General features: G+C 37.9%; 1 protein-coding gene and 1 long non-coding RNA gene across 15 annotated transcripts in view; one reads left to right on the top strand and one right to left on the bottom strand.

Annotated features, from left to right (window-relative positions):
• The window catches only part of LOC112811840 (uncharacterized), a 57,924-nt gene that overhangs the window by 7,574 nt on the left and 27,069 nt on the right, over nt 1-23,281 (bottom strand). For 2 of the 4 annotated variants that reach the window (XR_003205152.2, XR_003205153.2), the window contains 2 exons: nt 19,672-19,779; nt 969-1,093 (listed from right to left, as the gene is read on the bottom strand). This is a non-coding gene — a long non-coding RNA (uncharacterized lncRNA). The remainder of the gene's footprint in view (nt 1-968; nt 1,094-19,671; nt 19,780-23,281) is intronic. The other 2 variants (XR_003205154.2, XR_003205151.2) reach the window with 1 other exon arrangement.
• The window catches only part of MBD5 (methyl-CpG binding domain protein 5), a 459,856-nt gene that overhangs the window by 411,156 nt on the left and 25,419 nt on the right, over nt 1-23,281 (top strand). For 9 of the 11 annotated variants that reach the window (XM_073884217.1, XM_073884226.1, XM_073884213.1 and 6 more), the window contains 3 exons: nt 10,397-10,470; nt 17,916-17,991; nt 20,957-21,558. In XM_073884217.1, coding sequence (XP_073740318.1) covers nt 10,397-10,470; nt 17,916-17,991; nt 20,957-21,028 — 222 coding nt within the window. In that variant the 3' untranslated portion in view covers nt 21,029-21,558. Of the gene's footprint in view, nt 1-10,396; nt 10,471-17,915; nt 17,992-20,956; nt 21,559-23,281 lie in introns of those variants that run through there. The other 2 variants (XR_012375707.1, XR_012375710.1) reach the window with 2 other exon arrangements.

Genomic DNA, 23,281 nt, shown 5'->3' with positions numbered 1-23,281 from the left:
CTGAGACCAGACAAAACATTATTTAGGTTGATAAACCTAAATATTTTTGACAGTTTATTCAAAAAGTAATTAGAAACAGCAAAATTGGGCTTTTATGATATAAATGGACTGCTCCAAATATAAGATGTAGACACTGATCTGTTTTACAATTTTTGTGCAAATGAAACCAAGTCTTTTTTAAGTGCCATTTTACAAAAAGCTTAACGAAAGAAAAGATTATGGCCTTCCTTTCCTGGAAACATTCTTCCTATCTTAAATGCCTTGTCTAAATATCTTTTTATGTCCTCAGGAGAATAAAGGCATGTACTTTTAACACATTTCACATTAAACAATGGTTCTAATCTTCTGATTAGTCTGTGTTTGCAAACTCCTGGGATTGAGTTACTCACCGATGTTTGGGGAGATACACTTTAAAAAAAAAAACATCATCTGAGAGTCCAAGAAACATTTATTTTGCTTCATTTAAATAAGCAACTGGTTTTCACTCACTATACAGTAATAAGTGTTTTTAAAAATCCAGATTCTTCTTCCTTATTGGAGGCAATACATGAATTTCTAACAGGGAACATAAAATTGTTTCTGTCAACTCAAATATTCCCCTCACCACCCCCACCATCTGACATTGTAATTTTGCATTCTGACAGCCTTAGTATCAAAACCTTGATATCATGACACACTAAAAATATTTTTAGTAATTCAAAAAAATAATTTAAAGCACACAATTAGAGGTGCAAAACTGAAAACATATAATAAAATATTAATGATAACACATGAAATATTTATCTATCATTAAAAAGGAAGGTATAACAGCCTTAAAAGCTCTAGGGCACTTAACATTTTTAAAAAACCTCTGATCTTCCCAGGACCTACCTCACTTTTGCACATTAAAAAAACAAAACAAAGTACTATTTCACAAGCACTCTTTTTTCTTCTATAGTTCACAAAACAAAGGAAGGGCTTCCTCATACCTTATTTAATGATGCCCAGCAAGCCAAGCAGTTTTCTCAATTTAGAAGACCAGAAAAGGTGAAATTGCAAACACAAGTCTGTCTGACTTCAAGGCAGATGGCCTTTGCTTGATGTCTTGGTAATCCTGGTTCATCAAGAAAAAATTAAACTATATTCAATATCTGTGTAAGACAAAGCATAGTCTTTTTGAAAAGATTTCCAGTAATACATTTTTAAAATTTGTACTCTCAGTCCGGTGAACAAACTGTCATGATGTAAATTTTATTTACATAGAACCCCTTAGTCCTCAGCAATGTTGGATAAATAAAGTCTTGTGCATTACTAATCAGATTTCTTTAAAAAGGTAAGCTGTGCATTAGGGTCTCTTTCATATACTGTGGCAATGGCTGACATTTTAATAAAGTCGAGAGAGAAAGAAAGAGACTGACTCCATAAACAATTTGTTTATTATAGTAAAATCTAATTAATTCCACCTTGCTAATATGGAATGTGGGACCACATCCCCCTAGTGTTTATCTTTGTAGTGTCTCAGAAGAAAAGGTTTAGTAAACAATTTTTTTACACATTATCATTTTAAACCTTCTTAGATTCTCAGTTTTTCATACTATTTCCATGTCCACAAAGTAAATTAATCCAAGATTCTGTCAGATCCCTCCAGATAAAATCTATGTAACTCAAGTGTTAGAATAGATTTATCATCTTATCTCTCCCCACCCCCCACATCGCAAAAACCTATCATTTATTTTTCTGTTGCAGTCTTTGTTCTCAGCAAACCACTTCAAATTCTTTTCAGAAGTAGGCAAATTTTTTTTTTAAAAAAAAGCAATTAATTAGCAGTATTGCAGGTTTCTAATTCAAAGTAAGCTGGGCACCTCTCTTGTTTTTAGGTTGTATGGGTGGTCTCTGGACTGACAGATCAATGCTGTGACTGACTGGAGCACTGATATTGGCCAGGGGCTGAGATGTCCATGATCTCCTTAAGTTGATACTTTAGCCAGCTGTCGTGATAGTAAATGACCCGGTCAGTTTAGGATCTTAGGAAGGCATTGGTTTTTTTTTTTTGTTTGTTTGTTTTGTTGTTTTTAAAGATTTTATTTATTTATTCATGAAAGACAGAGAGAGAGAGAGAGAGAAAGAGGCAGATGGAGAAGCAGGCTCCCAAGGAGCAGGGAGCCCAACGCGGGACTCGATCCCAGGACCCTGGGATCATGACCTGAGCCGAAGGCAGACGCTTAACCTTCTGAGCCACCCAGGCGCCCTTAGGAAGGCATTGTTAATATTTGGTGGGGTATTAAGTGTAGCAGCATTACTAATAATGCATTAGAACAGTTCTGCCCTTTTGGAGATTGCTTCCTAAGAGGTTTTATTTCAAAACATCAAACACTGTATGAACATAGTCTACAGAGAACTAGAGAGAACACAGAGTGTGGCAGAAAGAGGCACGGGCTTTGGACATTCTCACATGAGCTTAATCCCAGCTCTGTCAGTTCCCTAAATGCTCTTGGGTAGGTGTATTAATCTCCCTGAGTTGCGGGGCACCTGGGTGGCTCAGTCGGTTAAGCGTCTCCCTTCGGCTCAGGTCATGGTCCCAGGGTCCTGGGATGGAGCCCCGCATCGGGCTCCCTGCTCGGTGGGAAGCCTGCTTCTCCCTCTCCCACTCCCCCTGCTTGTGTTCCCTCTCTCACTGTCTCTCTCTGTCAAATAAATAAATAAAATCTTAAAAAACAAAACAAAACAAAATCTCCCTGAGTTGCAATCTCTTCACCTCTCAGGTGGGAATGGAATATCAGTTCCTACTCAGAAGATGTTTTAAGAGTTAAATGAGATACCATAAATAGATTATCCAGCACACAAAAGAGGCTCAGTAAAAATTAGCCTCCTTGCCCCTGTTCTTTTTATGTTAGACAACCTTATTAATTTGGATGTCACCGCTCTGGAACTGTGGTAATTTGAGTTTAGTTATTGTTTACCTATGCATTATCCATGAATAAAGGATTTACTAACCAGGTGGAGGGTGAGAGAATTATAATGAATATATTTAATGAATGAAATAGTTTATGACCATTTTTAATGAAGTTCAGCACATCACATACAAATTGACATATCTGATTAAAAATTATTAGCTTTTCATTTCAAGCAGGAGTTCTACTTGGAAGCATTTTCAAGCACTTTGTTCAGTGAGCCTGAAAGTCCCTCTCCCAACAATGTTTCTAAAGAATACCAACTCAGACTTTCTTCCTTTATTTTCTTACACCACTCCCACACATACAACAATATTAATTAGTAGAGATGCTTAACAGTCCATGAAAAGTTGGGCTGAATCGCCCCTATAGAATACTGTCCCAATATCGAAGCTATGTGAAACACTAAAGAATATTATGTGTCTGGTACTACACTGTTTCTAAAGTAGTATCTCCTTACCCTCTAATACATTCCTTTCTTTTGTTATCAGTTTCTAATGAAGGATGGTCTGAAAGGTATTTATACTTTATCTCAATAAATGATACAAGTTTCTCTCTGAACCATGAATCCTTTATAGTTAAGGTTCAGTGGCCAAGAATAAGACCTCAGTGCTGAGTTCCAGTACATCATCACAGCCAGAGAAATGCACTGCCAGATCTTGGCACAGTATTAGGGAATTCTTGGAAAGGAAAATGGCCTCCACTGGCATTACACCTATCCAACATAAAGTGCAAACTTTTTTTTTTAAGATTATTTATTTTAGAGAGAGAGAGAGTCTCCAGTGGACTACCTGCTGAGTACGGAGCCCGATGTAGGACCCTGAGATCATGACCTGAGCTGAAATTAAGACTGGCCGCTTAACCAACTGAACCACCCAGGCACCCCAATGTGCAAACATTTTAAGCAGATGCAACTGTGGGGGAAAATGGTTATCTTTATATACTTGTTTCAATAATTACTTAAAAATAGGAAAAGCGCCCCTGTTTTCTAAAATATATTTTGTAATTATCATCTGCCCTCTCTGATCTTACATTAACTAGCCTAAGAGTATTGACTGACACTCAAATGATAATCAAAAAAAATTTTTTTGAGTGCATAATTTTCTCTCTCTTTGAACATTTCCCATTGGTCTTCATATTTCTTTTTTTTAAGATTTTATTTATTTATTTGACAGAGAGAGACACAGTGAGAGAGGGAACACAAGCAGGGGGAGTGAGAGAGGGAGAAGCAGGCTTCCCACGGAGCAGGACTCCCAGGACCCTGGGATCATGACCTGAGCCGAAGGCAGATGCTTAATGACTGAGCCACCCAGGTGCCCCGGTCTTCATATTTCATTGCTGGTATATTCAATGTGTATTCTGACTTGAGCCAAATTTAGGAAAGGATTTATTTCTGGACTGGCACCACAATGTTTCTCTTCAGGGAAACACTGGTTGTTGTTGGACAGGTAGAGACCTCTGATTACCCAGAAAAGTTGTACATTTCAGTGCAACACCACATGAATAAATGAAGACATGTTTTTAAAAGTAGTGGGCAGGGTACTCTCTCTTTAGAGTCACACTTTGTCTTGTTATGTGTGGTTGTATTTGGCAGGTAGAGATAAAAATAGTTCTCTGAATAGTCAGTCATTCAAATGAGACAAAATTCATCATTATTAAAACTCATAACCAAATTTATTTTGGGACAATACACCTTCTATATGTCAGGTGAGTATCTCTCTCTCTCTCTCTCTCTCTCACACACACACACACATGTTTTGACAGTGTGAAACATGACCAGAGAGAGCTGACCATCGCATTTTAGGGATGTATAACTGAAGTATGAGCTCTCTTGTGTTGTCTAAACATTCTACTTTCAAGAACATTCTTTCTGTGCGTGATTATCAGCATTAACTGTTTGTATTCTTTGGTACTATAATTCTCTGTTGAAAGTATGCTTTGTGTATTGCCATTGCCTTAGGTATCTCCTTAACTACTGTTGAGAATGATCCTTGTCTCTACATTTGATCACCAACCACAGTATTTGAGCTGCATTGTGGCTGGTGGGATGGCAGGGGCAATCAATGCTCTGTAGCAACTGGATCTCCTTGAAATGGGAGGAAAATAGTTTTTGAAAAATAATGTGCAAGATAAAAGCCAGGCTGACGAAGTCAGTGCCTGATCAAAATTTGGAAGATAATAACAATGAAGAACTGGGTAAGACCAAAAATGTGAATATTAACAAAATGACTAAACAGAGTAAAAGCTTAGTTAAGACTGTGAATGTCCCTGAAGTGAATTGTGAAATATTGTAACCTTTTTCCCTGGAACAAGGATAAAGAGGGAAAGGAGGCCTATCTCCATTTACCAATAAACTGAGACCCACACGAAGTTCTTGAGCTCGTCCGTACAGTTTTCAAAAGGATGGTAGCAACTGGAGTTTGGTTTGAGGCAGGTACAGGCTTCTGACATGAACTTTTAAACAGTGCTGCTTTAGAAGTAGGAGCTTATCTAAAACATTTAATTGCATGTATGGGCAGTGGATCAACATGAAATCTGTTGTACATTTAGAATAGATTTACTCTAGTCCTGTAGTGTACTTTTCTACTACTTAAAACCCTGCTTCCAAAGTAAAGAGGAAAGGAAACACACACACACATACACACGCACACAAAGCCTCACATAATGTCACCGACAAAAATCGTTAATGTGTATTTGGTTAGTTCATTTGAAAAGAAAAATGGGATTCACTTTCGGAATTTTTCCATGAGTACTAGTGATGGAAAATTAGATTCATCCTTTATTGTCACAGGTGAGTCAACTCTTTGAATCATTTCTTTATCATTAATTCCCACTTTAAAAAAAAAATGTTGCAATATTGCCTTTAAGTTAGCAGGACTTTTTCAGGTGGAAGATTTTTTTAAATATTTACTGTTTAATTAATGTTTGACAATAATGATGCCTCATGTTTGCTTATTGTTTCAGGGCTGTATTTCCCAGACTTCAGCTGAAGTTGCCTGCTCCCTACACCCCCCCACCCCCCTACCCCCTGCTACCTCTCTGTAAAAAAAAAATAGGAAAAAAATGCATGCAATGTTCCTTTAGGGGCTGCTGGGTGACTCAGTCAGTTAAGGGTCCAACTCTTGATTTCAGCTCAGGTCATGATCTCAGGGTCGTGAGATTGAGCCCTGCATCAGGTTCCATACTGGCCATGGAGTCTGCTTAAGATTCTCCCTCTCCCTCTACCTCTGCCCCTACCCCCCCCAATGAAAACCAAAAATAAATTTGCATGCTTACCTGTACTATTACTTAGTTAAAAATTTTATTCAGATTCATTTATTATTTATTTATTTATTTATTCATTCATTCATTCATTCGTTCATTCAACAAAGACTTTTTGGACTCATACTATGAACTAGGCACCATTCAAGCCACTTTCAAATAACTCCTTCAGTCTTATTCTAAGATATAATACGTGTGAAATCATAGGTGTAACGTTTTTTGTATTTTTCTAATATAAACTTATATGAATATATATAAACTGATATATGACTATAAAGAGATTAAAAATGTTTAAAGGTCTGTCCTTGTATCACATGCCACTAATGACCTTTTGGTGCTTTGGTGTTTAGAAAGTGCCCAACCATCCCTGTTCTACAGCTGAGGGAGCTGAAGCTCAGCAAAGTAGCGTTCTGAAGGACACAGTGACAGGCAGTTAAGCCAAGCCCCACCCCGATCTCCCAGCTCTAAGCATAATACTCTGCACAGTGCCATTCCCCCAACAACAGGAGCTGACGACATGAAAAAAGGTGTGAAGAATGAAAAGGTGGCTTGAGTTCAGCTGTACTGCCTCTCTTAGGAAACCTGGGATGTGGCTTGTACTCAGTCCTTTGACCTTTATGTGACAACTTTGCCTCACAACTAAGTAGCGGCAAAGTAAATCACCCAGAAATTCAATCCCGTTACCAGGTTTAATGCCTGCAGGAAATTTTGACATCATCTTTACTTAATAGGCTCTATTCAACAGTGGTCTAGGATCTTTGATCCAGGCTCTTCTAATATATACTCTCCCTCACTTTCAGAGGGTCAGTTTGGCTCTCTGAAAGGTTTGCGTCTCCCTTCGTGGTAGATTTAAGTTACTTCTAAGATAGACTACGTGCTACTGCATTGACCCCAAATCAAACTTAATAAAATTACCAAATTTTAATATGTGCCTTGTGAACAAAATAGACAACCAGAGATTCAGACTTGTTCAGAGAAGTCTTAAACTTCCACCTTATAAGAGTATATGGGTATGTTTCTGGGTATGTTGCCAACCCTACTGAACAGGCTATAGGACTATGCGTGTTGAAGAATTGTGATACCTAAAGAATGTGAATGAGTGAAAGAGGGTTTTAGGAGTAAAAAAAATATTCATTATATGTGTATATTTGTACATGAGATAATATGTGAACTATAAATACACATAATTTCTGGTAATTTTTTCTAATTCTTAAATGACATAGGTGTAGGGAGTTATATCATGTTGGTCATTACTGTTAACATCATCATTACTAGAGTGAGACTATGGGACAGTTATGAGTAAAGGTACATTATAAAGTCCTCCCATGATTTCTCACCAAGATAGGAATTAAATAATTTATGGAACTCCTGGCTTATGAATGTACAGGAATATAAGGTTATAATTACAGATCAAAGTATTACGTGTTTTAAATTACTTGCTCCTTCAGTGTAAGGTTTATAGAAATATTTGTGTGTTTATCCTTTTTAATGTTACATTTATGTATTTGATTTCTCAGTACTTTCTTCATTTACAAGTTAGCTAAGTAATTTATGAGGAAGTATTCATTAAATCATTAAATATGATTTCTGTTTGACTAGAAATTGAATTTATTTTGTTCTTCTCCAATACCATCTTAGGGGGTGCTGGTATCTTTAAAAAGTTTCTTGAATATTGCATAAGTGCATGAATAATTCCCTATAAACAACATATGCTTTTCATATATTTCACAATTCAGTAGAGTACTAAAATTCTGAAACTAAATAAGCTAAACATTTACCTCTGGATATGTATGATCTTGCCATATCAGAAATAAACAGTTATGTGTATCTTATTTGTATTTAGTTTCAGAAAGCACCATCATTGCTTTCTCTTTCAAGGTCATTGAATCCTTTATAAATAATATTGTTCATTATAGAGTGCCTTACATACAGCCTTAGAGGCAATTTAAATGAAAAAAATTGCAGTAGAGGATTAGTTCAGAAAAATCACCAGAAAATTACCCAAGCATAAAAAATTTTAAAGATAATTTTGGTCATGTGTTATCTAAATTTCTGTAAAAATCTAATTTGTTTTAAAATAAGTTGACCTAACTTTTTTAGTGTGTGTGTGTGTGTGTGTGTAAAATATATACTTCAATGTATATTGTAGTTGGTGTGGTGAAGAGAGCTTGAGCGAGCACTTTGGAGTCAGACCTGAGTTTCAGTGCTGGCCATGTTACTTAAATTCACTGAGTCCCATCTGTAAAATAACAAAAATAATACTAGTTTGCAGTATTACCATATTAAATGATAAAACAGTGCCTTTTCTATAATAAATGTACAAGAAATGTTTTTATTGCCCCTTATTCCTTATTTAATTAAAAATAAAAATTGAAGATTAAAAAAATAGTTTTACCTAACTTAGTTTTTAAGAATTGAGACCAGTGGGGTAAGTCTTCATATTGATGTCTTGCTTTGTTTCACTGTGAATCTTTCTGTTGCTTGCATCAATCCCTTCTGAGATCTTTCACTACATCAATTTGTGTCTACTATAAGTTTATGTTACAGGAGAGCTTCCTTCCTACTGCCAAGGGTGGGAGGTCATTTAAATATAAGTGGAATTAGCCATAGATTACATAAATGTAATGTGTGAAATATCTTTCATTTTCTCTTCATGTGAGTGAATACAAGATGAAACCTCTTTTCTAACATAAAATGTGAAAATGTATACAGGCACCATTTTTTTAAAAAAACAACACATGGATATACTCATCTTAAGCTTTTCCAGTTATTTCAGCAAGACACTTTTCTTCATGGCTTCTGTGAAGTGTTATCAGAACAAAATTGTCTCTTGTTCTAGCACACAAGAAATTGGGTGTCCCCAATGAACTTGTGTAATTAGATATTTGCATCCTTTAGGACAAAATACAAAAATCGTGAAAAGGAAAATGTTTCATTGTTCGACTGTTTTTCTCATTGAGTATTTAGAAATGCTTGTTTTCAAACTTGAAAAGGAAACCCTTTGTTACTCATTACTGAGTACTCAATTTGAAGGGGTCAAAGAAAAATTATTTATAAATGATATTCATGTCAGGAAGATTTCAAGAGAAAAGTTAATAATTTCCTTGCTTCTTAGTATTTATTTTCTTACCCATGAGGCATTTTGGCAGCCTCTCAAATTTTTATATAAAAGTAGCATAGGGTTGGGGAAAAAACTGGGTTAAGGGATGGCTGGGAGACTTGCCTTGAAGCTGTGTTTACACAGCAAGCAACACTGTTTTTACTTAAATTGGTGGTGGTGTTTTTTTAAGATCAATAAAAACAGCAATGTTTTTCTAAAGGTGTTTTTATTCACAAGTCACATACAAGTTTTCCTATTTATTAATTGTTTATCTTGGAGGGATGTCTTCAAGAACCATGATAGAGATTATTGGGGAAAGTGGTAAAAGCTGCACCTCCCTACCTCCACAAGTCCCCCAGTCACCATTTGGTGGCCACAGGGTGATGAAGTAGCAAGATCCTTAGCAGTGACAAAGCAAGAAGGGAGAGGACACTCACACAAGGTGTAGCCAGACCCTCTTCCCTTGACCGGAAGGACTATGGTGGTCTACTGCCCACTCATTTTGTGGCCTCTGCAGAGCCTAATACTACTAGGTAATAATAGCTGTTCTATGCTTAGTTGTGTTCAACCTGACTTGTTGCATTTTGACTGTCTCAGCAATTCTAGCAGGAGGGTAGGTATTATGGTCCTCATTTTAAAGAGGAAGCTGAGGCCCAGAACATTTGGGTGTTTTATTCATGCTAGAAAGTGAGGAGGTCAGATTCAAACCCCCATCTGCTGGCTCCAAAGCCCACCCCTTTCACTCCCCACTGGTCTTGTCCTCCCCTGATGGAGTACAGATTTGCAGTTGCTGAGTATCAGACGGTAGAAAAAGCAAACCAGGGATCTCTGATTTATATGATTTTGTGAATTGAAGGTTATTTAAAGTCCAGATTTTGTTCTTAAAATGTTATTTTCAGAATGTTGACAATAGGAAAGCCAAACAATCTTTAATGTCCATGGATGTTACAGCCTGGAGCCAGATAGTCCACCTCTGCTTGAGCAGGGACGGGACATTTGACAGGGCAGTGAAAGTGAAGCCTCCCTTCCCCCAGCAGGGAAGTGAGAATGATGTCAACAGCTGCAGGCCCGGGTAATATGGTTTGGTCTTCATGCCTTCACTCAGGTGGAGCCCGAGAAGTTGAAGACACTAACAGAAGGTTTAGAAGCCTACAGTCGAGCCCGGAAAAGGAACAGAAAGTAAGCAACGATTCTTTTTTCTGCCATTTTATTTTCCACGGATATAATTTACTGGTTTTTGTTCATAGGGACAAGAAAATCTCACTAATTTTATCCACCTTAGGGCCTGCCTAAGTACAGGTCCAAGAGGACCATTATAGTTAAGCCAAATTAGCTACAGAAAATATTTTCTTTTCTTAACAATCTGTACTGTTGTGTGGGATTTCCCTCTTCATGAGCTCTTTCCTCACTCCCTCCATCTCCATCCCTCTTATTTACTGGGAAAGAAACACTCTCGTAGCAATTAAATAGTCTCTAAAAGTGTAGCAAGGGGCGCCTGGCTGGCTCAGTCAGAAGAGCGTGGGACTCTTGATTTCAGAGTCATGAGTTCAAGCCCCCTGCTGCGTGCAGAGATTACTAAAAAAAATAAAACAAAAATAAATAAATAAAATAGAAAAATAAAAGTGTAGCTGAAGTCTATCCCTTTGGGAGTAGGAATGGGGAGAGAGCCCCAATTGTACACAGGTAAATAATTTTGGCAGATTAACTGTTAGTCAGAGTGATGATAAGTAATTCTTTTTTCTTAGGGCAGGAATAGTAGGTTTTCTTTGGAATTATGACAAGAAGTTGTACTTTGAGACATTATTATTCAAGTATTTCTAGATCTTTACATTCTGGGTAAATGTTGTATGGACAAGTAGATAATGTTTGAAACACAGTTTCCACTGTAATACAATGTAGTTTTGCGTATCATAATTATTATTTCATTTTAAGGTAGAGACGTACAAATGCGCTTTTGCATAGGCACAGGGAAAGTTATTCAAAATACATATAATTGACATGCCTGTTCAGTTACTAAAATGTTCATATTATCAAACATCTAAGAATTATGAGATCAGAATGATTAGTAGTGTATCTTGTGTACATAGTGATACCAGTAGTACCTATTAAAGAGCACTCTTTCTCATAGTTGTGCCAGAGATAAAATTTCAGAACTGAACAGCTCTTGGGGGAGACTCTTTATCTCAATAAACTGCCTCGCAGAAAGATGCCAACCACAAGAGACAAACTCCTGTGCCCCTATGTCGGGGACTTCTTTGGAAGATAGCAAGTTGGCACTGATTGTCGTGATGGCTGAGTGAATTGTCAGATTTGCTACAGATACAATAAGGAATAGGGACGAGGCCAGCCCCCTCTACTCTCACCATGCAGAGCTTTGTAGTAGGATAAGGCCCACAAAACTAGTTTTGGATGAAAGGAGGGAAATCGCAAATTACCTACATCACAAATTTGCAATGGGCCATTTGCTATGGAACATTCAACAATACTTGTTTATTTGATGTAAAAGATCCCTAAAATCTTTCCTCCAGTGAGATATTCCAGTTAGCTGAATGATGTGCAAAATATCCAAAACGACTGATAACACAGAAATGAAATAATGCCTCCAAATATTTAAATACACTGCCTTGAAATGAACTGTATTTCCCCCATAAATTTGGTATTAATCAATTTCTGAAAGGTAGTAAGTAATAAATAGCAATTTAAAATTTTTTTTCTTCCAAGCTAGTTTACTAGTTATGGTAAATTTACATGGGTCCTAAGTGGCATTATCTAAAGGAACTGTCATGAAACCATAAGCTCAGAATATGGATTGGAGATGTAAAAGAAGGAACTATGAAGCAAACTTTAGTAAAAACAGCCTTATTTATCATGCTACTGTCTATGCAGACTGGCTTGCCTTATAAATGCCCAGTAGAATACTTTACATTTTGCATATACTATTTAAAATCCATTACTTTATTCTCCCAATCACAAAATGGGCCAGAATTACTAAGCCCATTTATGGATGAGGACACTCAGACCCAAACAGCTTAAATAATTAGCTGAAGGTTATATGGGTGACAAATGATGTATTGAACCCAATCATGTATTTATTTTATTTATTTATTTATTTAATCATTTAGTTATTCCCTAATTTAAGGAGGCTAATTGAGCAAAAATCTGTGCTGCAGTCCCTGGAACTCACTGTTGAGCAAAGGAGACAGATCCAGAAACAATTAAAATGTTAAAATTGCAATGGCAGCAAATGTATAGTATACTTGGGGATCATAGAGAAGTGGCATTAAACTCAGGAAAAGAAAGACTTTCTAGAGGAGATATCTGAGCCAAGCCTTACACACTACATAGCCAGACAAAGGAAATAAGGACCAAGGTGGCGTGGGGTGGGGTAGTGTTTGGATGAGATCAGCAGTTGGATTTGGGGCACTATAAACCCTCAGACAGGAAATTGTAAGAGATGCAGCCAAAGGTGTAAGCAGCAATCAGATCATGAAGAGCTTAGCGAGGGCCCAGAGGATCCTTTATCTTATTGGAAGTGCTTGAGGGGACAGGTGGTTGGATTTTCACTTTAGCTATGGCTATATGGAGGATAAATTTTAGGGGAACCGTATTGGAGACGGGGACATTGTTTAGGAGGACGTGGCAGAAGTCGAGGGAGGATGAGGACTCAAACCAGAACTGGAGCAATGAGAATGGAGGATGAGGAATGTGGTCGAGAAATATTTAGAAGGTAAAATTCACAGAACATCATGGTGATTGATTAGAATGTGGAGGGTAAGCAATCAAGGACAACTTTCAGGGTTTTAGCTGGGGTGACCTTGTGGGTGGTAGAAACACTGACTGAAGTGGAGAATAAGGGGGGGACTGTTGAATACATGTGGGGTGCCCGTGGACTGTGTCTGACACTGGGAAGAGGTGGTATTTGACTATGTAAAATTGGCTGTGATCACCCAGCTTTCACCCATTTGAACAGTGGGCTAAGGACTGAACCATTTGGGCATTTGAACATTTACTAGAGATAATGAAGAAAATGAGAAAAATCAAAAAGGAGGAAGAGAAGGGGGGGCGCGCAGCAGAGCAGGTATTAGAAACCAAAGACCAAAAGCTTCCAGGATAATAGAATGATAAACAGCAGTCCAGTAAGACAAGAACTGAGAAATCTCCTTCGGACTGGGCAATTTAGAGGCTATTGGGCAACCTTAGTGAAAACAGTTTCCAATAAAGTGGAAGGTGTAAAAACAAAGTGTCCATGGTTGAAGAGCAAATAAGTAGGGAGTAGAGAGAGCTGATATAAATTAATTAGGCTTCTTCCTATCCTTAATATGAAAACTTCCTGAAAAATAACATGAAAATGGCAAAGATTTGACTGCTTTTGTAGACAGAGGAAAAGGAGGGAAGAAGCAACTGAAAAAGGAAGGCGGCATTTGGAATAAGATGATTAAGGTTGGTTCAGGGCCTGAGTTCAAATCCTGTTTCCACCACTTTAGAGCTGTGTACCCTTGTGCATGTTGCTTGATATCTCTGAGCCTAAATTCTTCACTTCTAAAATGGGCATATTAATATCTACCTCTTAGCAGCATTGTTATAATATAGATAATTTAAAGAGAGCCTCCACTAAAGAAAAAAATTCCATAGCTTTTAGATTTGTAATAATTTTCACTGAAACGAGGATCAAATCTATCTATACATACATATAAACTTAAAATTTGGTAATCTGACTTTTGTGAAGCTGGAAAGGGATAAAGTGATAAAATAAATCATACTTTCACTTTAAAAGCAAGAAATTATTCTTAGCGTGTTAAATTTTCTTTTTTTTTTAAGATTTATTTCTTTATTAGAGAGAGGGAGAGCGCACACGTGCGAGCACACAGACGAGAGAGGCAGAAGGAGAGGGAGAGAATCCCAAGCAGACTCTCCGCTGAGCATGGAGTCCAAAGTGGGGCTTGATCCTACAACCCTGAGATCATGACCTGAGCCAAGACTAAGAGCTGGACACTTAACCAACTGAGCCACCCAGTTGCCCCAGCATGTTAAATTTTCTTCAATCTTCATACTTTCTCTATTAATTAGGTTTCAGAATCTAAGATTCTTGACATTTAGGTGTCACCCAAATTTATTCTGTTCTACATGAAGTGAGTTGCTTAAATTCTAAATTGAAAGTGTAGAGCAACATGCAATTTTTCATTTCCCTCATTTCTTATACCATTCACAGATGTGTACCTGCCTTTTTTCTCAATTAGTGAAGATAAGGATAATGTGTGACAATATAGGCAGTGAAGAATAGAAGTAGCAGTTATCTCCATTAATAACTAGAAATGTGATTATATGAACATCTATTGCTTAATCAAGTAGGTTTTAGAGTGTCCATTAGTAAAAATGTTTATTATTAAATGTCAGCAGGGAATCGAAAATAGTGGAAGAGACTCCACAGGGAGTCCCTTGGTACTGCAAGACTGAATTTTGACTAATTATTCATTTCATGAACTCATGGAAATTTTTCTTCTTCTTTTAAGTTCATTCTTTGTTGACCGGACCAGTTAGTGTAAAAATTAGTCTGCAGCTTTAACACCTGGGAGCATCTCCCTTTACCTCTTGAATGTCCTGATGCATTCAAGCAATTTCATGCCCCACCTCTCTGTATCTATTCTCTCTTCCACAAGTAGTCACTTCCCCCCTTGTTAACAACTTAAGTTTGTTAAAGGAAAAACACTATTAACTTAGCTTAAATTAATACAAGCTGTTTACAAACATTTTAAACATCTTGTTAAAAATGAGATCACAAAGTCCTAAATTCTCTCTTTTTATTCAGCAAGTAATATTGAATTATTTTTATACTTTAATGGTGATGTTATTGCAATTTTTCATAAATAGGGAAAATTTTTTCATGCCTCTTTGAATTTATTACTTTTAAAAACTATTTGTAGTTAAATATCCATCTTCTTCATTATCAAGTTAGAATTGGTTTCACCAGTTCTCCTAAAAAGTCATGAAGTATTGCATATAAACAGTTGTCATAATGCCTACCTCATAGGCTTGCTGTTAGGATTGAGATAATATATATGAAGATTTAACACAATTCTTGGCACATAGACAATTTTCAATAAATAGTAGCTATTTTTGCTATTAAGATAAAAATGAGAAAACCAAAATTCTTTAATGGTTTTTCATTGAAATGTTTTACCTTCATTTTAGACATTTAGAACTTTACGTAGTTGATTGTAAACCCATATTAAAATAAATATCCATAACATAAATATCTTTTGAAATTTATATTCATACTTTTAAATACAAAAGAAATAGTAAAGATAAATCTATTTAACACATTACTCAAGGTGTAATATTGTTAGGCAACTATTGAGATGTGTGATACTGTCAAGACCCTTGCCAAACAGCCCATAAATGGGGCCCCAACCCAACCCCAGACAAGCTTACATGGCCTACGGAGTCCTGGGATCAGACTGCTCCCCACCCCCACCTCACGTCGCTCAGCATCAGGCATAGCAAATTTCTCACTGGGAAAGCAACCCAAACTGACTCCACAAGATGCTCATGGTCCCTTAAAACTGGAATGGGTAGGTAAATAAAAGAGTGTATGAATAGGTTATAATATCAACTTGGACAGTGCTCAGTGCTTGGACAGTAATAAGGGAGAAAGACAAGTTGCAGAATAGTATATATACCATACCATACCTGATGGACACCTTTGTGTGTATATTAAAAAAAAAAAAAAACATATAAAAGACAATACCAGGTACTGTTCGTGGACATATAAAATATAAAAACAGGGACTCCTGGGTGGCTCAGTCAGTTAAATGTCTGCCTTTGGCTCAGGTCGTGATCTCAGGGTCCTGGGACCAAGCCCTGCTGGGGCTCCCTGCTCAGTGGGGAGTCTGCTTCTCCTTCTGCCCCTCCCCCCGCTTGTGCTCTCACTCACTCTCAAATAAATAAATAAAATTAAAAATAAAAAATATAAAAACATACTAGGAAGATACACAACATAGTTGCCTTTGGCGAAGAGGGGAGGACAGAATGGGATTAGGAATTGATGACAAATGGGAATTTCAGCTTTTTTTTTATTAAAATGACTTAAAGAAAGTAGGTAATTTATTATCAGTTTATTCTTGGAAGTGGGTTTGTTAGGGGTTAATTTATTCTGTGCACTTTTCTGCATTGTTTATATTTCTAAAAATAAAGGGGAAGAATGTAAAAGCTAGAGGCTGGCTTACAGGCCAGCAAAAGGTGGGAAGAAGGAGTTGGTGCTGTATTGTCCACATAATTTAGTTAAAACCATTACATTAACCTTTTTTTTTCTCAGTTAAACTGACTTAAGTTCATATATGTTTCCCAAAATATCGAGACATCGTGTTAGCTTTGGACAAAATTTTTAGTTAGTAAATATGTGGAGCATGCATGATGTGCCTGGCAGTATACACAGAAACTAAATGTGTGAATTGTCCAGTCCCGGCGTATGAGGGTAAAACCTGGTGGGGGCTGTGGTAAACGGAAAGGCCTCATCTAAAGGCATTCCACTAAAGTTCAAATATGTTTTTAAACACGATGTGAGCCAAACTAAATGGGACTATGAGCCAAATTCCTCCACAACTGCAAATTTCCAATCTCTGTGTAGATGCTGAGGTGGGACTTAACTCTTAGAAAACCACGCTGACAGCCTGTTATGAAAAGGTTTATGTAATGGTTATCTCTGCACCTTTTCTAGTAATTGTCATGACAAGGTAAATGAAATGAATCACCTTAGTACTCAGAATAACTGGGTAATTATTTATATGCATAAAAATGGAAAAAAATAAGTTAGAGTAGACAAAGGGTACATAACTACAGAACAGGATAAGATAGTGTGGATTTGCCTGATTTTAAGTAGTTCAACAACTTCCTACAGTTTCAACAGTGGCAGAGGTACCCTTTTGTATTATTCGGGCCACACGTGCTGAGTAGAGAAAAAAATTCAGTGATAGATACTCTGAGATAGTCATTCTTTATCTGTTCAGATACTTAAGTCATTTTGGTTTTGAGGGAAATGTGGTGGGCCCAGGCATGGAGGGAGCCGTGGGCGTGACAAGCGAAGCTGTTTCCCACCTAGAACATGCAACGTGCGTGCTTAGGCACACCAGATTTCAGCCTTCACTTGCTCAACTCTGGAAGCCAGGACGCGTCAGAGAGAGCAGAGGGAGCTCCCTAGTGGCCAGAGTGTGCAGTTCAGCCCCTCCAGCCTCCCCGCGGCTGCATCACCCGGCTGCCAGAAAAGAGAGGAGCGCGAACAGAGGCAATGCAGGGCAGGCTGGAATCCTGGAGGACAAGCTGCATCTCTGCGGGCAAGGAGACGCATGGCCCAGTATTCTTGCAAAAGCATCGGACGGAGGAAGAAGCATGTGGAAGGGGAAAGAATCCATTGTCCCCTATCATGTGTTCCACTTTTTCCTTGTTCAGTGACTTTATTATTAATATTCAGTGGTGAGAATCCCGGAGCGTTTATCATCTGATTTTTCATATATGAATATAAATTGACTTTCTTTGGTGGAATTGGTACTTATGTTTTTTGATTAGGGGATTAAATTGAGACTTTGTTTCCTTAATTTATTAATCTGGTGTGTTCTTTCCATTAATTCCAGAAGTGGAAAGCTAAATAACCATTTAGAAGCTGCTATTCATGAGGCCATGAGTGAACTGGACAAAATGTCTGGGACTGTAAGTTAATTTATTTTTCCATTATACTGTGTTTCTTTGAAAATAAATTGTATTACACTTTTTGGTAAAGTCTCAAATATTGACAAGCAACTCACGTAGCAATACTAAATTAGTAGGCTCAAAAAAAAGACTGATCTCAAAAAAAGACTGATATCAGAAAAGATTCAAAGTAATTTAAGAAAAAAATAACCTAGTAGTATTAACTATGTCTTTTTCTCAGAAATAACTCATTTTTCCCACATAACATATTTTCTAAATGTGAGCAGCACAATATTCCAGCTCAAACCACAGGTTTCTGCGTTTGACTCTGAATAACAGTGGCCACTACTGCTGCCTAAATTGTCAATAATGCAAATTTTGCTTTGGCCATAGAACAAAAAAAGGGAAATTGAACAATAGGGTCAAGATCAAGAGTGGACGGACCTCTTGGACCTCTCATTTCCTTTCTACTGTTACCTAAAAAGGAAAATATTTGGCACAAAATCCTATTGTTAAATTATTGAACACTGTAACCTCTGGTTTTTGAGAGGTTGAGTCTATTCTTTCTTTACATTTGTACTGAACGGTTCATACAATAGTATTGCATGTGAGAAGTTTAATCATTGTCCTCTAATTCACATACTGGCCAGTGTAAACACTCAAAATATAATTTTGGTAATTTCCAAAAAAATGTAAATTATCTAAGGCTATTCAGCAATGAAAGCTAATTTCTTTTACTTTTACTCAACACTTTGTGTTAACAAGGTTATCTGGATCCTAACAACCCATTTGGTGGCTACTGATTGACAGATATAGGTTATAGATTCACAGAATGTTGGGGTTGGTATGGGCTTTAGGGATTTTGTGATCCAACCCATCATTTTGCAGATGGGTGAATTAAGACCCTCAGGTGTTAAATGTCCTGATAGAATTTAGGAAAGGTCTAAAGCAGGGATTGTAAATTTAAACACCTTCTAAGGCCAGGCAAATACTATCAATAAGTAAAGTGAGTCAGCTGTGAGAAAAACAGCAACTAAAGGGGATTGAGAAATGCCATCCAAGAGGTCAGGGTAGGTTGCCTTAGAGGCTCAACACAGTAAAGGCTATTGCTCACTTCAGTGTGGTGCTGGTTGGGGAAAGGCTTGCTGCACACAGTCATTCAGACACTCAGGTTCTTCTTTCTCCATCTAGTGTCCACCATTCCTTAGGGCCTCAGAGTGCTCCTTCATGTCACTTGCATCCATCCAGCAGGTGGGAGAAGAGTATAAGCAGAGGGCTGCCAGGATAGTCTCATCACTTCTGCTGCTTTTCCTCTGGTCTGACCCCATCATATGGGTTTCTTAACTCAAATGGACTGGGAAATGTAATAGATGACGTGTCTTTTCAGGATGAAGAGAAAATGGGTTTGGTGAGCATCTTGCTGGTCTTTGCTGCAGGACATTTGGCCTTTGTGGCCATCAGGCAGTCAGGACTGGTGGGAATTGTGGCAACCTGGAGACCATGCTCTCTCCAGAAGGAGCTTCTTCCATGCTCCAGCAGATCTCAACCGTATGGGAAATTATGCCAGAGTTGCAAGCTCTTCCAATTTTTCATAAGACGCTAAAAGTCTGGAATTGAAATTTCCCCATTTTTTTTTTTTTTTTTTTTACTGTTGACAACGATTTTTTAAACATTAAAACATCATACAACTAAACAAAATACCTTTTCGGGCCACATTTGTTCCACAAATTACGAAGACTTGTTTTCAGTCTTGAATAGTCTTCTTTCCTCAATTATAACAAGTTTTCAGTTATGGCTCTTCATCAGAAACTAGTGGTTTTAAAAAATGTATATGGACAGGTTAGGAGGAAGAGGCAGTTTGAGAAACTTATAAATGTTACTTTCAAAATTTAATTATTTTAAAGCTTTTTACATTTGACTTTGAGTAGCATTGGCCTCTGCTGTGTATCTAAACATTATTTTTAAAATGTACAATTAAGTCAACTTGTAGTGGACCTTGAGAACTGATTGGGCACCTCTCCTAACTATGAGTCGTGACATTATGTTGGTAGCTTTGAAATTGGCTATGGTGGAAGTGTTTACACCATGGAAATTGGCAAATGCTACAATAGGCTTTTGTCCCTCCACAGGGAGCTGGTTTTTAGGCATTAGCTACACCACTGCCTTGGGACTAGCCTGCCTTTCCTAGGTCTTGATCTTGCCCTCTCCTCTCAGTAGCCACATACAATGTGGGGCACTACACCTACTAGTACCTGTCCTCTGCCCCTCAGAACCATACCTGCTGTCTGATACCTGGTGATCGTGCCCTGCCATGCTCCACCCCTGCCCAGTCTGACACACAGCCCTAATTGCTACAGTTTCTTCATTAGCATCTACAGATGAGTTGTACTACTTGCTCATCCCAGACTTTACAAGCTCAGATCTGCCAATAGATGGTAGTGGTTTTCTCATTTTCACTCCGCAAGTCTTCTCAGGAATAAACTTCCTTGGGCTGAGCCATGTGCGTGGTCTTACCACGGTTCTGACCCTCCTTGGTAGTTGTAAAATAAGTCGGGTGACGAAGGAAAGAAGAAAACATGTTTGGTATGTATCTTTCCACTTTTCTAGACTCTACTGAAATTGGTGATCTAGGGATCGCCAACAGGAAAGGCTTTATTTCTGTCTTAAGTGGGCAGCAGGGGTAGCAATGGCACACTGCATTTTCCACACTTGATTTTCTCTGGTTCCTCTTTGGAGTCCCACCGTTTATGGGGTTCCCACGGTGTTGTTCTGCTTATCAGTTCCTAGGATTCCTCCTTCTCTGTAGTGACTATGGGCACGCTGAGATCTGGGGTCTTGACAGAAAATGTAAATGCCCCATGATATCAGTGATTGAAAAGGAAAGGTGGACTCTATTCTTTCCCCTGTTTCTTTGTCAGAAATTGTATGGTGTTTGTACTTTCAACCTCTGTTGTTGTTTTTTTTTTTTCCACCTCTTTATTTCCAGGTTCACCAAATCCCACAGGGAGACAGACAAATGAGACCCCCCAAACCCAAGAGGAGGAAGATCTCCAGATAACAGGGACTACTCCACCAATGCGCAGTGTTTATTAAAGGAACGTGCACAGATAAATCTCTCTATAGATAGGTATTGATATATCCACTGTTATATCAGTATTTATGCTATGGCAGATCGCTACCACCACCACAGGGTGCTAAAAGAAACAGTGATACAATATTTTTTTGAACAGGAAAGATAAAGAAGGCTGGAAAACCAATCAAAACCCCTGACTGATGAGAGTGATAAACGGTCAAGAGATTACTGAGAAACTTTTTCTATAATGCTAAAATTGTGATTATAAGAAATGTCCAAATGTTTCGGAAGACTTTTCAATGTTGTATATAGAAAATACAGAATTTCACGGTGACATCAGAAGTGTAAATATTGTACAATATTGTCATGTACAAGCGTACCTAATGCACACTTTATCTTTTATTGTACAAAGAAATAGTGTACAAAATTCTTTGGTTTCTATGGAGTACACCTACCAGAGACTACCAGTGTAAAGTGATAAATAAAAATACAACCTAAAGGCTTTTCTATGATAATGTAACAGATGCTGTTTTTGTATTTAACAGCAGAGAAAAGGCATGATGATGTAGTACCTGAATGATGACATACACTGCACACCACCGAGTGTCCATTTATATTGTCTGTTTGGAATGAACCTTGCCTGGCAGCACTGGACTCGATTTCGGGTGCCTACGAAATCAAAACCTTGCAGATTTCTAAAGGGATGAGGGCTCACAGGTCTAAATTAAGAATTCAGAAACTGCAACCATTTGTTGCATATTTTTTTTACCTAAGTTTTAAAGTAGAATAGGTTTTATAAAAAAAATCTTAGATGGAGTATTTTACTCAGTCATTTCTGTAGTTAACGTTTGATAGCCACCTATTGATCTAGCTAGCTTATGCTGCACCACCATTGACACTCAGAGTGGAATTTGTTTGCAGACAGTACCTGACAAGATAAAACTCTCTGTTTCCATACATGGAGGCAAAAGCCCCACTTCGAAACCATTATCAGAAGTAAGGTTGATTATAATTCAGTTTTTTTGTAGTGGCAAGAAGAAATACGAATCATCAAAGCAGGTTTCATAGCCATTCATCAGTGTTACTAAGAAGTGAAGGTGGCTTACAAAATTATTAGCAATGGTAATTTTTTATCAGTATTATGTAACATATCAGATTTATTTTATTTAAAGAATTATTTATACCATTAACAGATTCTTATATATATTAATGTGGCTGAAATGTGCAGGTTAAATCTATTAACCAAATTATTTATATTATATTAAGTAAGAAAAAATGTGAAACAAATGTAGAGAGAAAATACTACATTACAAGTATACAAACCTAAAACTGTGAGCCATTGTAAAGTACAAGGTTATTAATAAGAAATGTAGCACAACATAATCTTCCGTCTTTTTTTCACAGTTTTTGTGGTGGTGGTCTAACCCTATCTCCCAATCACTTGAGTGAAGTTTCAGGCCTCCAGCCTGACTTCCATTAATGGATTGTCAAAAGAAGGGATCCATTATCCCTTTATTCTTAGAATCACCAGCCCGCACCCCCAAACCCTTAAACCCCCAGAGCACTCCCTGCCTTGTCCCCTAGCCTGGGGCTCACTCGACAGCTTAAACCTCCAGTTACTGGGAGCCTTTCGACAGCAGGCTCCAGACCCCCAAATGCCCACCACCTCTGTTATCTTTCCTCTCTCATACAGCCCCCATACTCCTCAGTCCCATGATGTAGCAGAGTCCCAGTAACTCAGGAAAAAGGAGACCAAGGTCATTCTTCCAGTTGGTTTCTTGGGGCCACAGCACAGAGCACTCCATCTGGGCTCACTTTTGATAGCAACAGCTCTCAGCTCTTCCCCCGGTCTCCTGTGTCTCCCTGTCCTTCCACTCCTATCCTCACCCCTACCCCCAAGCCTGATGGAATGCAACTGGCTACCCTGGGCTTCTCGGCCTGGAGGCAGGAACCCTTCCTTCTGGGGGTAGGTTCATTGTGTCTTTCATGTAACCATGGGATTGCCTGCCAGTCCTTCCCATGCAGTCACCCCGAGTCATCTTTCGCATAGTTTGTTGATATGTCTTTGTGTGTTCGGTATGTTTAAACCATAGATGTCCTTTTTTTTAAATTTTTTGCCACCAACCTGCTTTTCTACTGTTTCGTCTACATGGTTGGGTTGTTTTTATTCCCAGGTAGACACATGTGTGTGTTTGTGTGTTGCAGTGTCTGCATATGTGTGTGTGTGTGTGTGTTGAT

The sequence above is a fragment of the Callorhinus ursinus genome, unplaced genomic scaffold (assembly GCF_003265705.2).
Source record: "Callorhinus ursinus isolate GAN/ISIS: 27379988/994484 unplaced genomic scaffold, GSC_fseal_2.0 scaffold2, whole genome shotgun sequence".
NCBI classification, from domain to species: Eukaryota; Metazoa; Chordata; class Mammalia; order Carnivora; family Otariidae; genus Callorhinus; species Callorhinus ursinus.
This window is presented reverse-complemented; position numbering and strand designations above follow the sequence as displayed.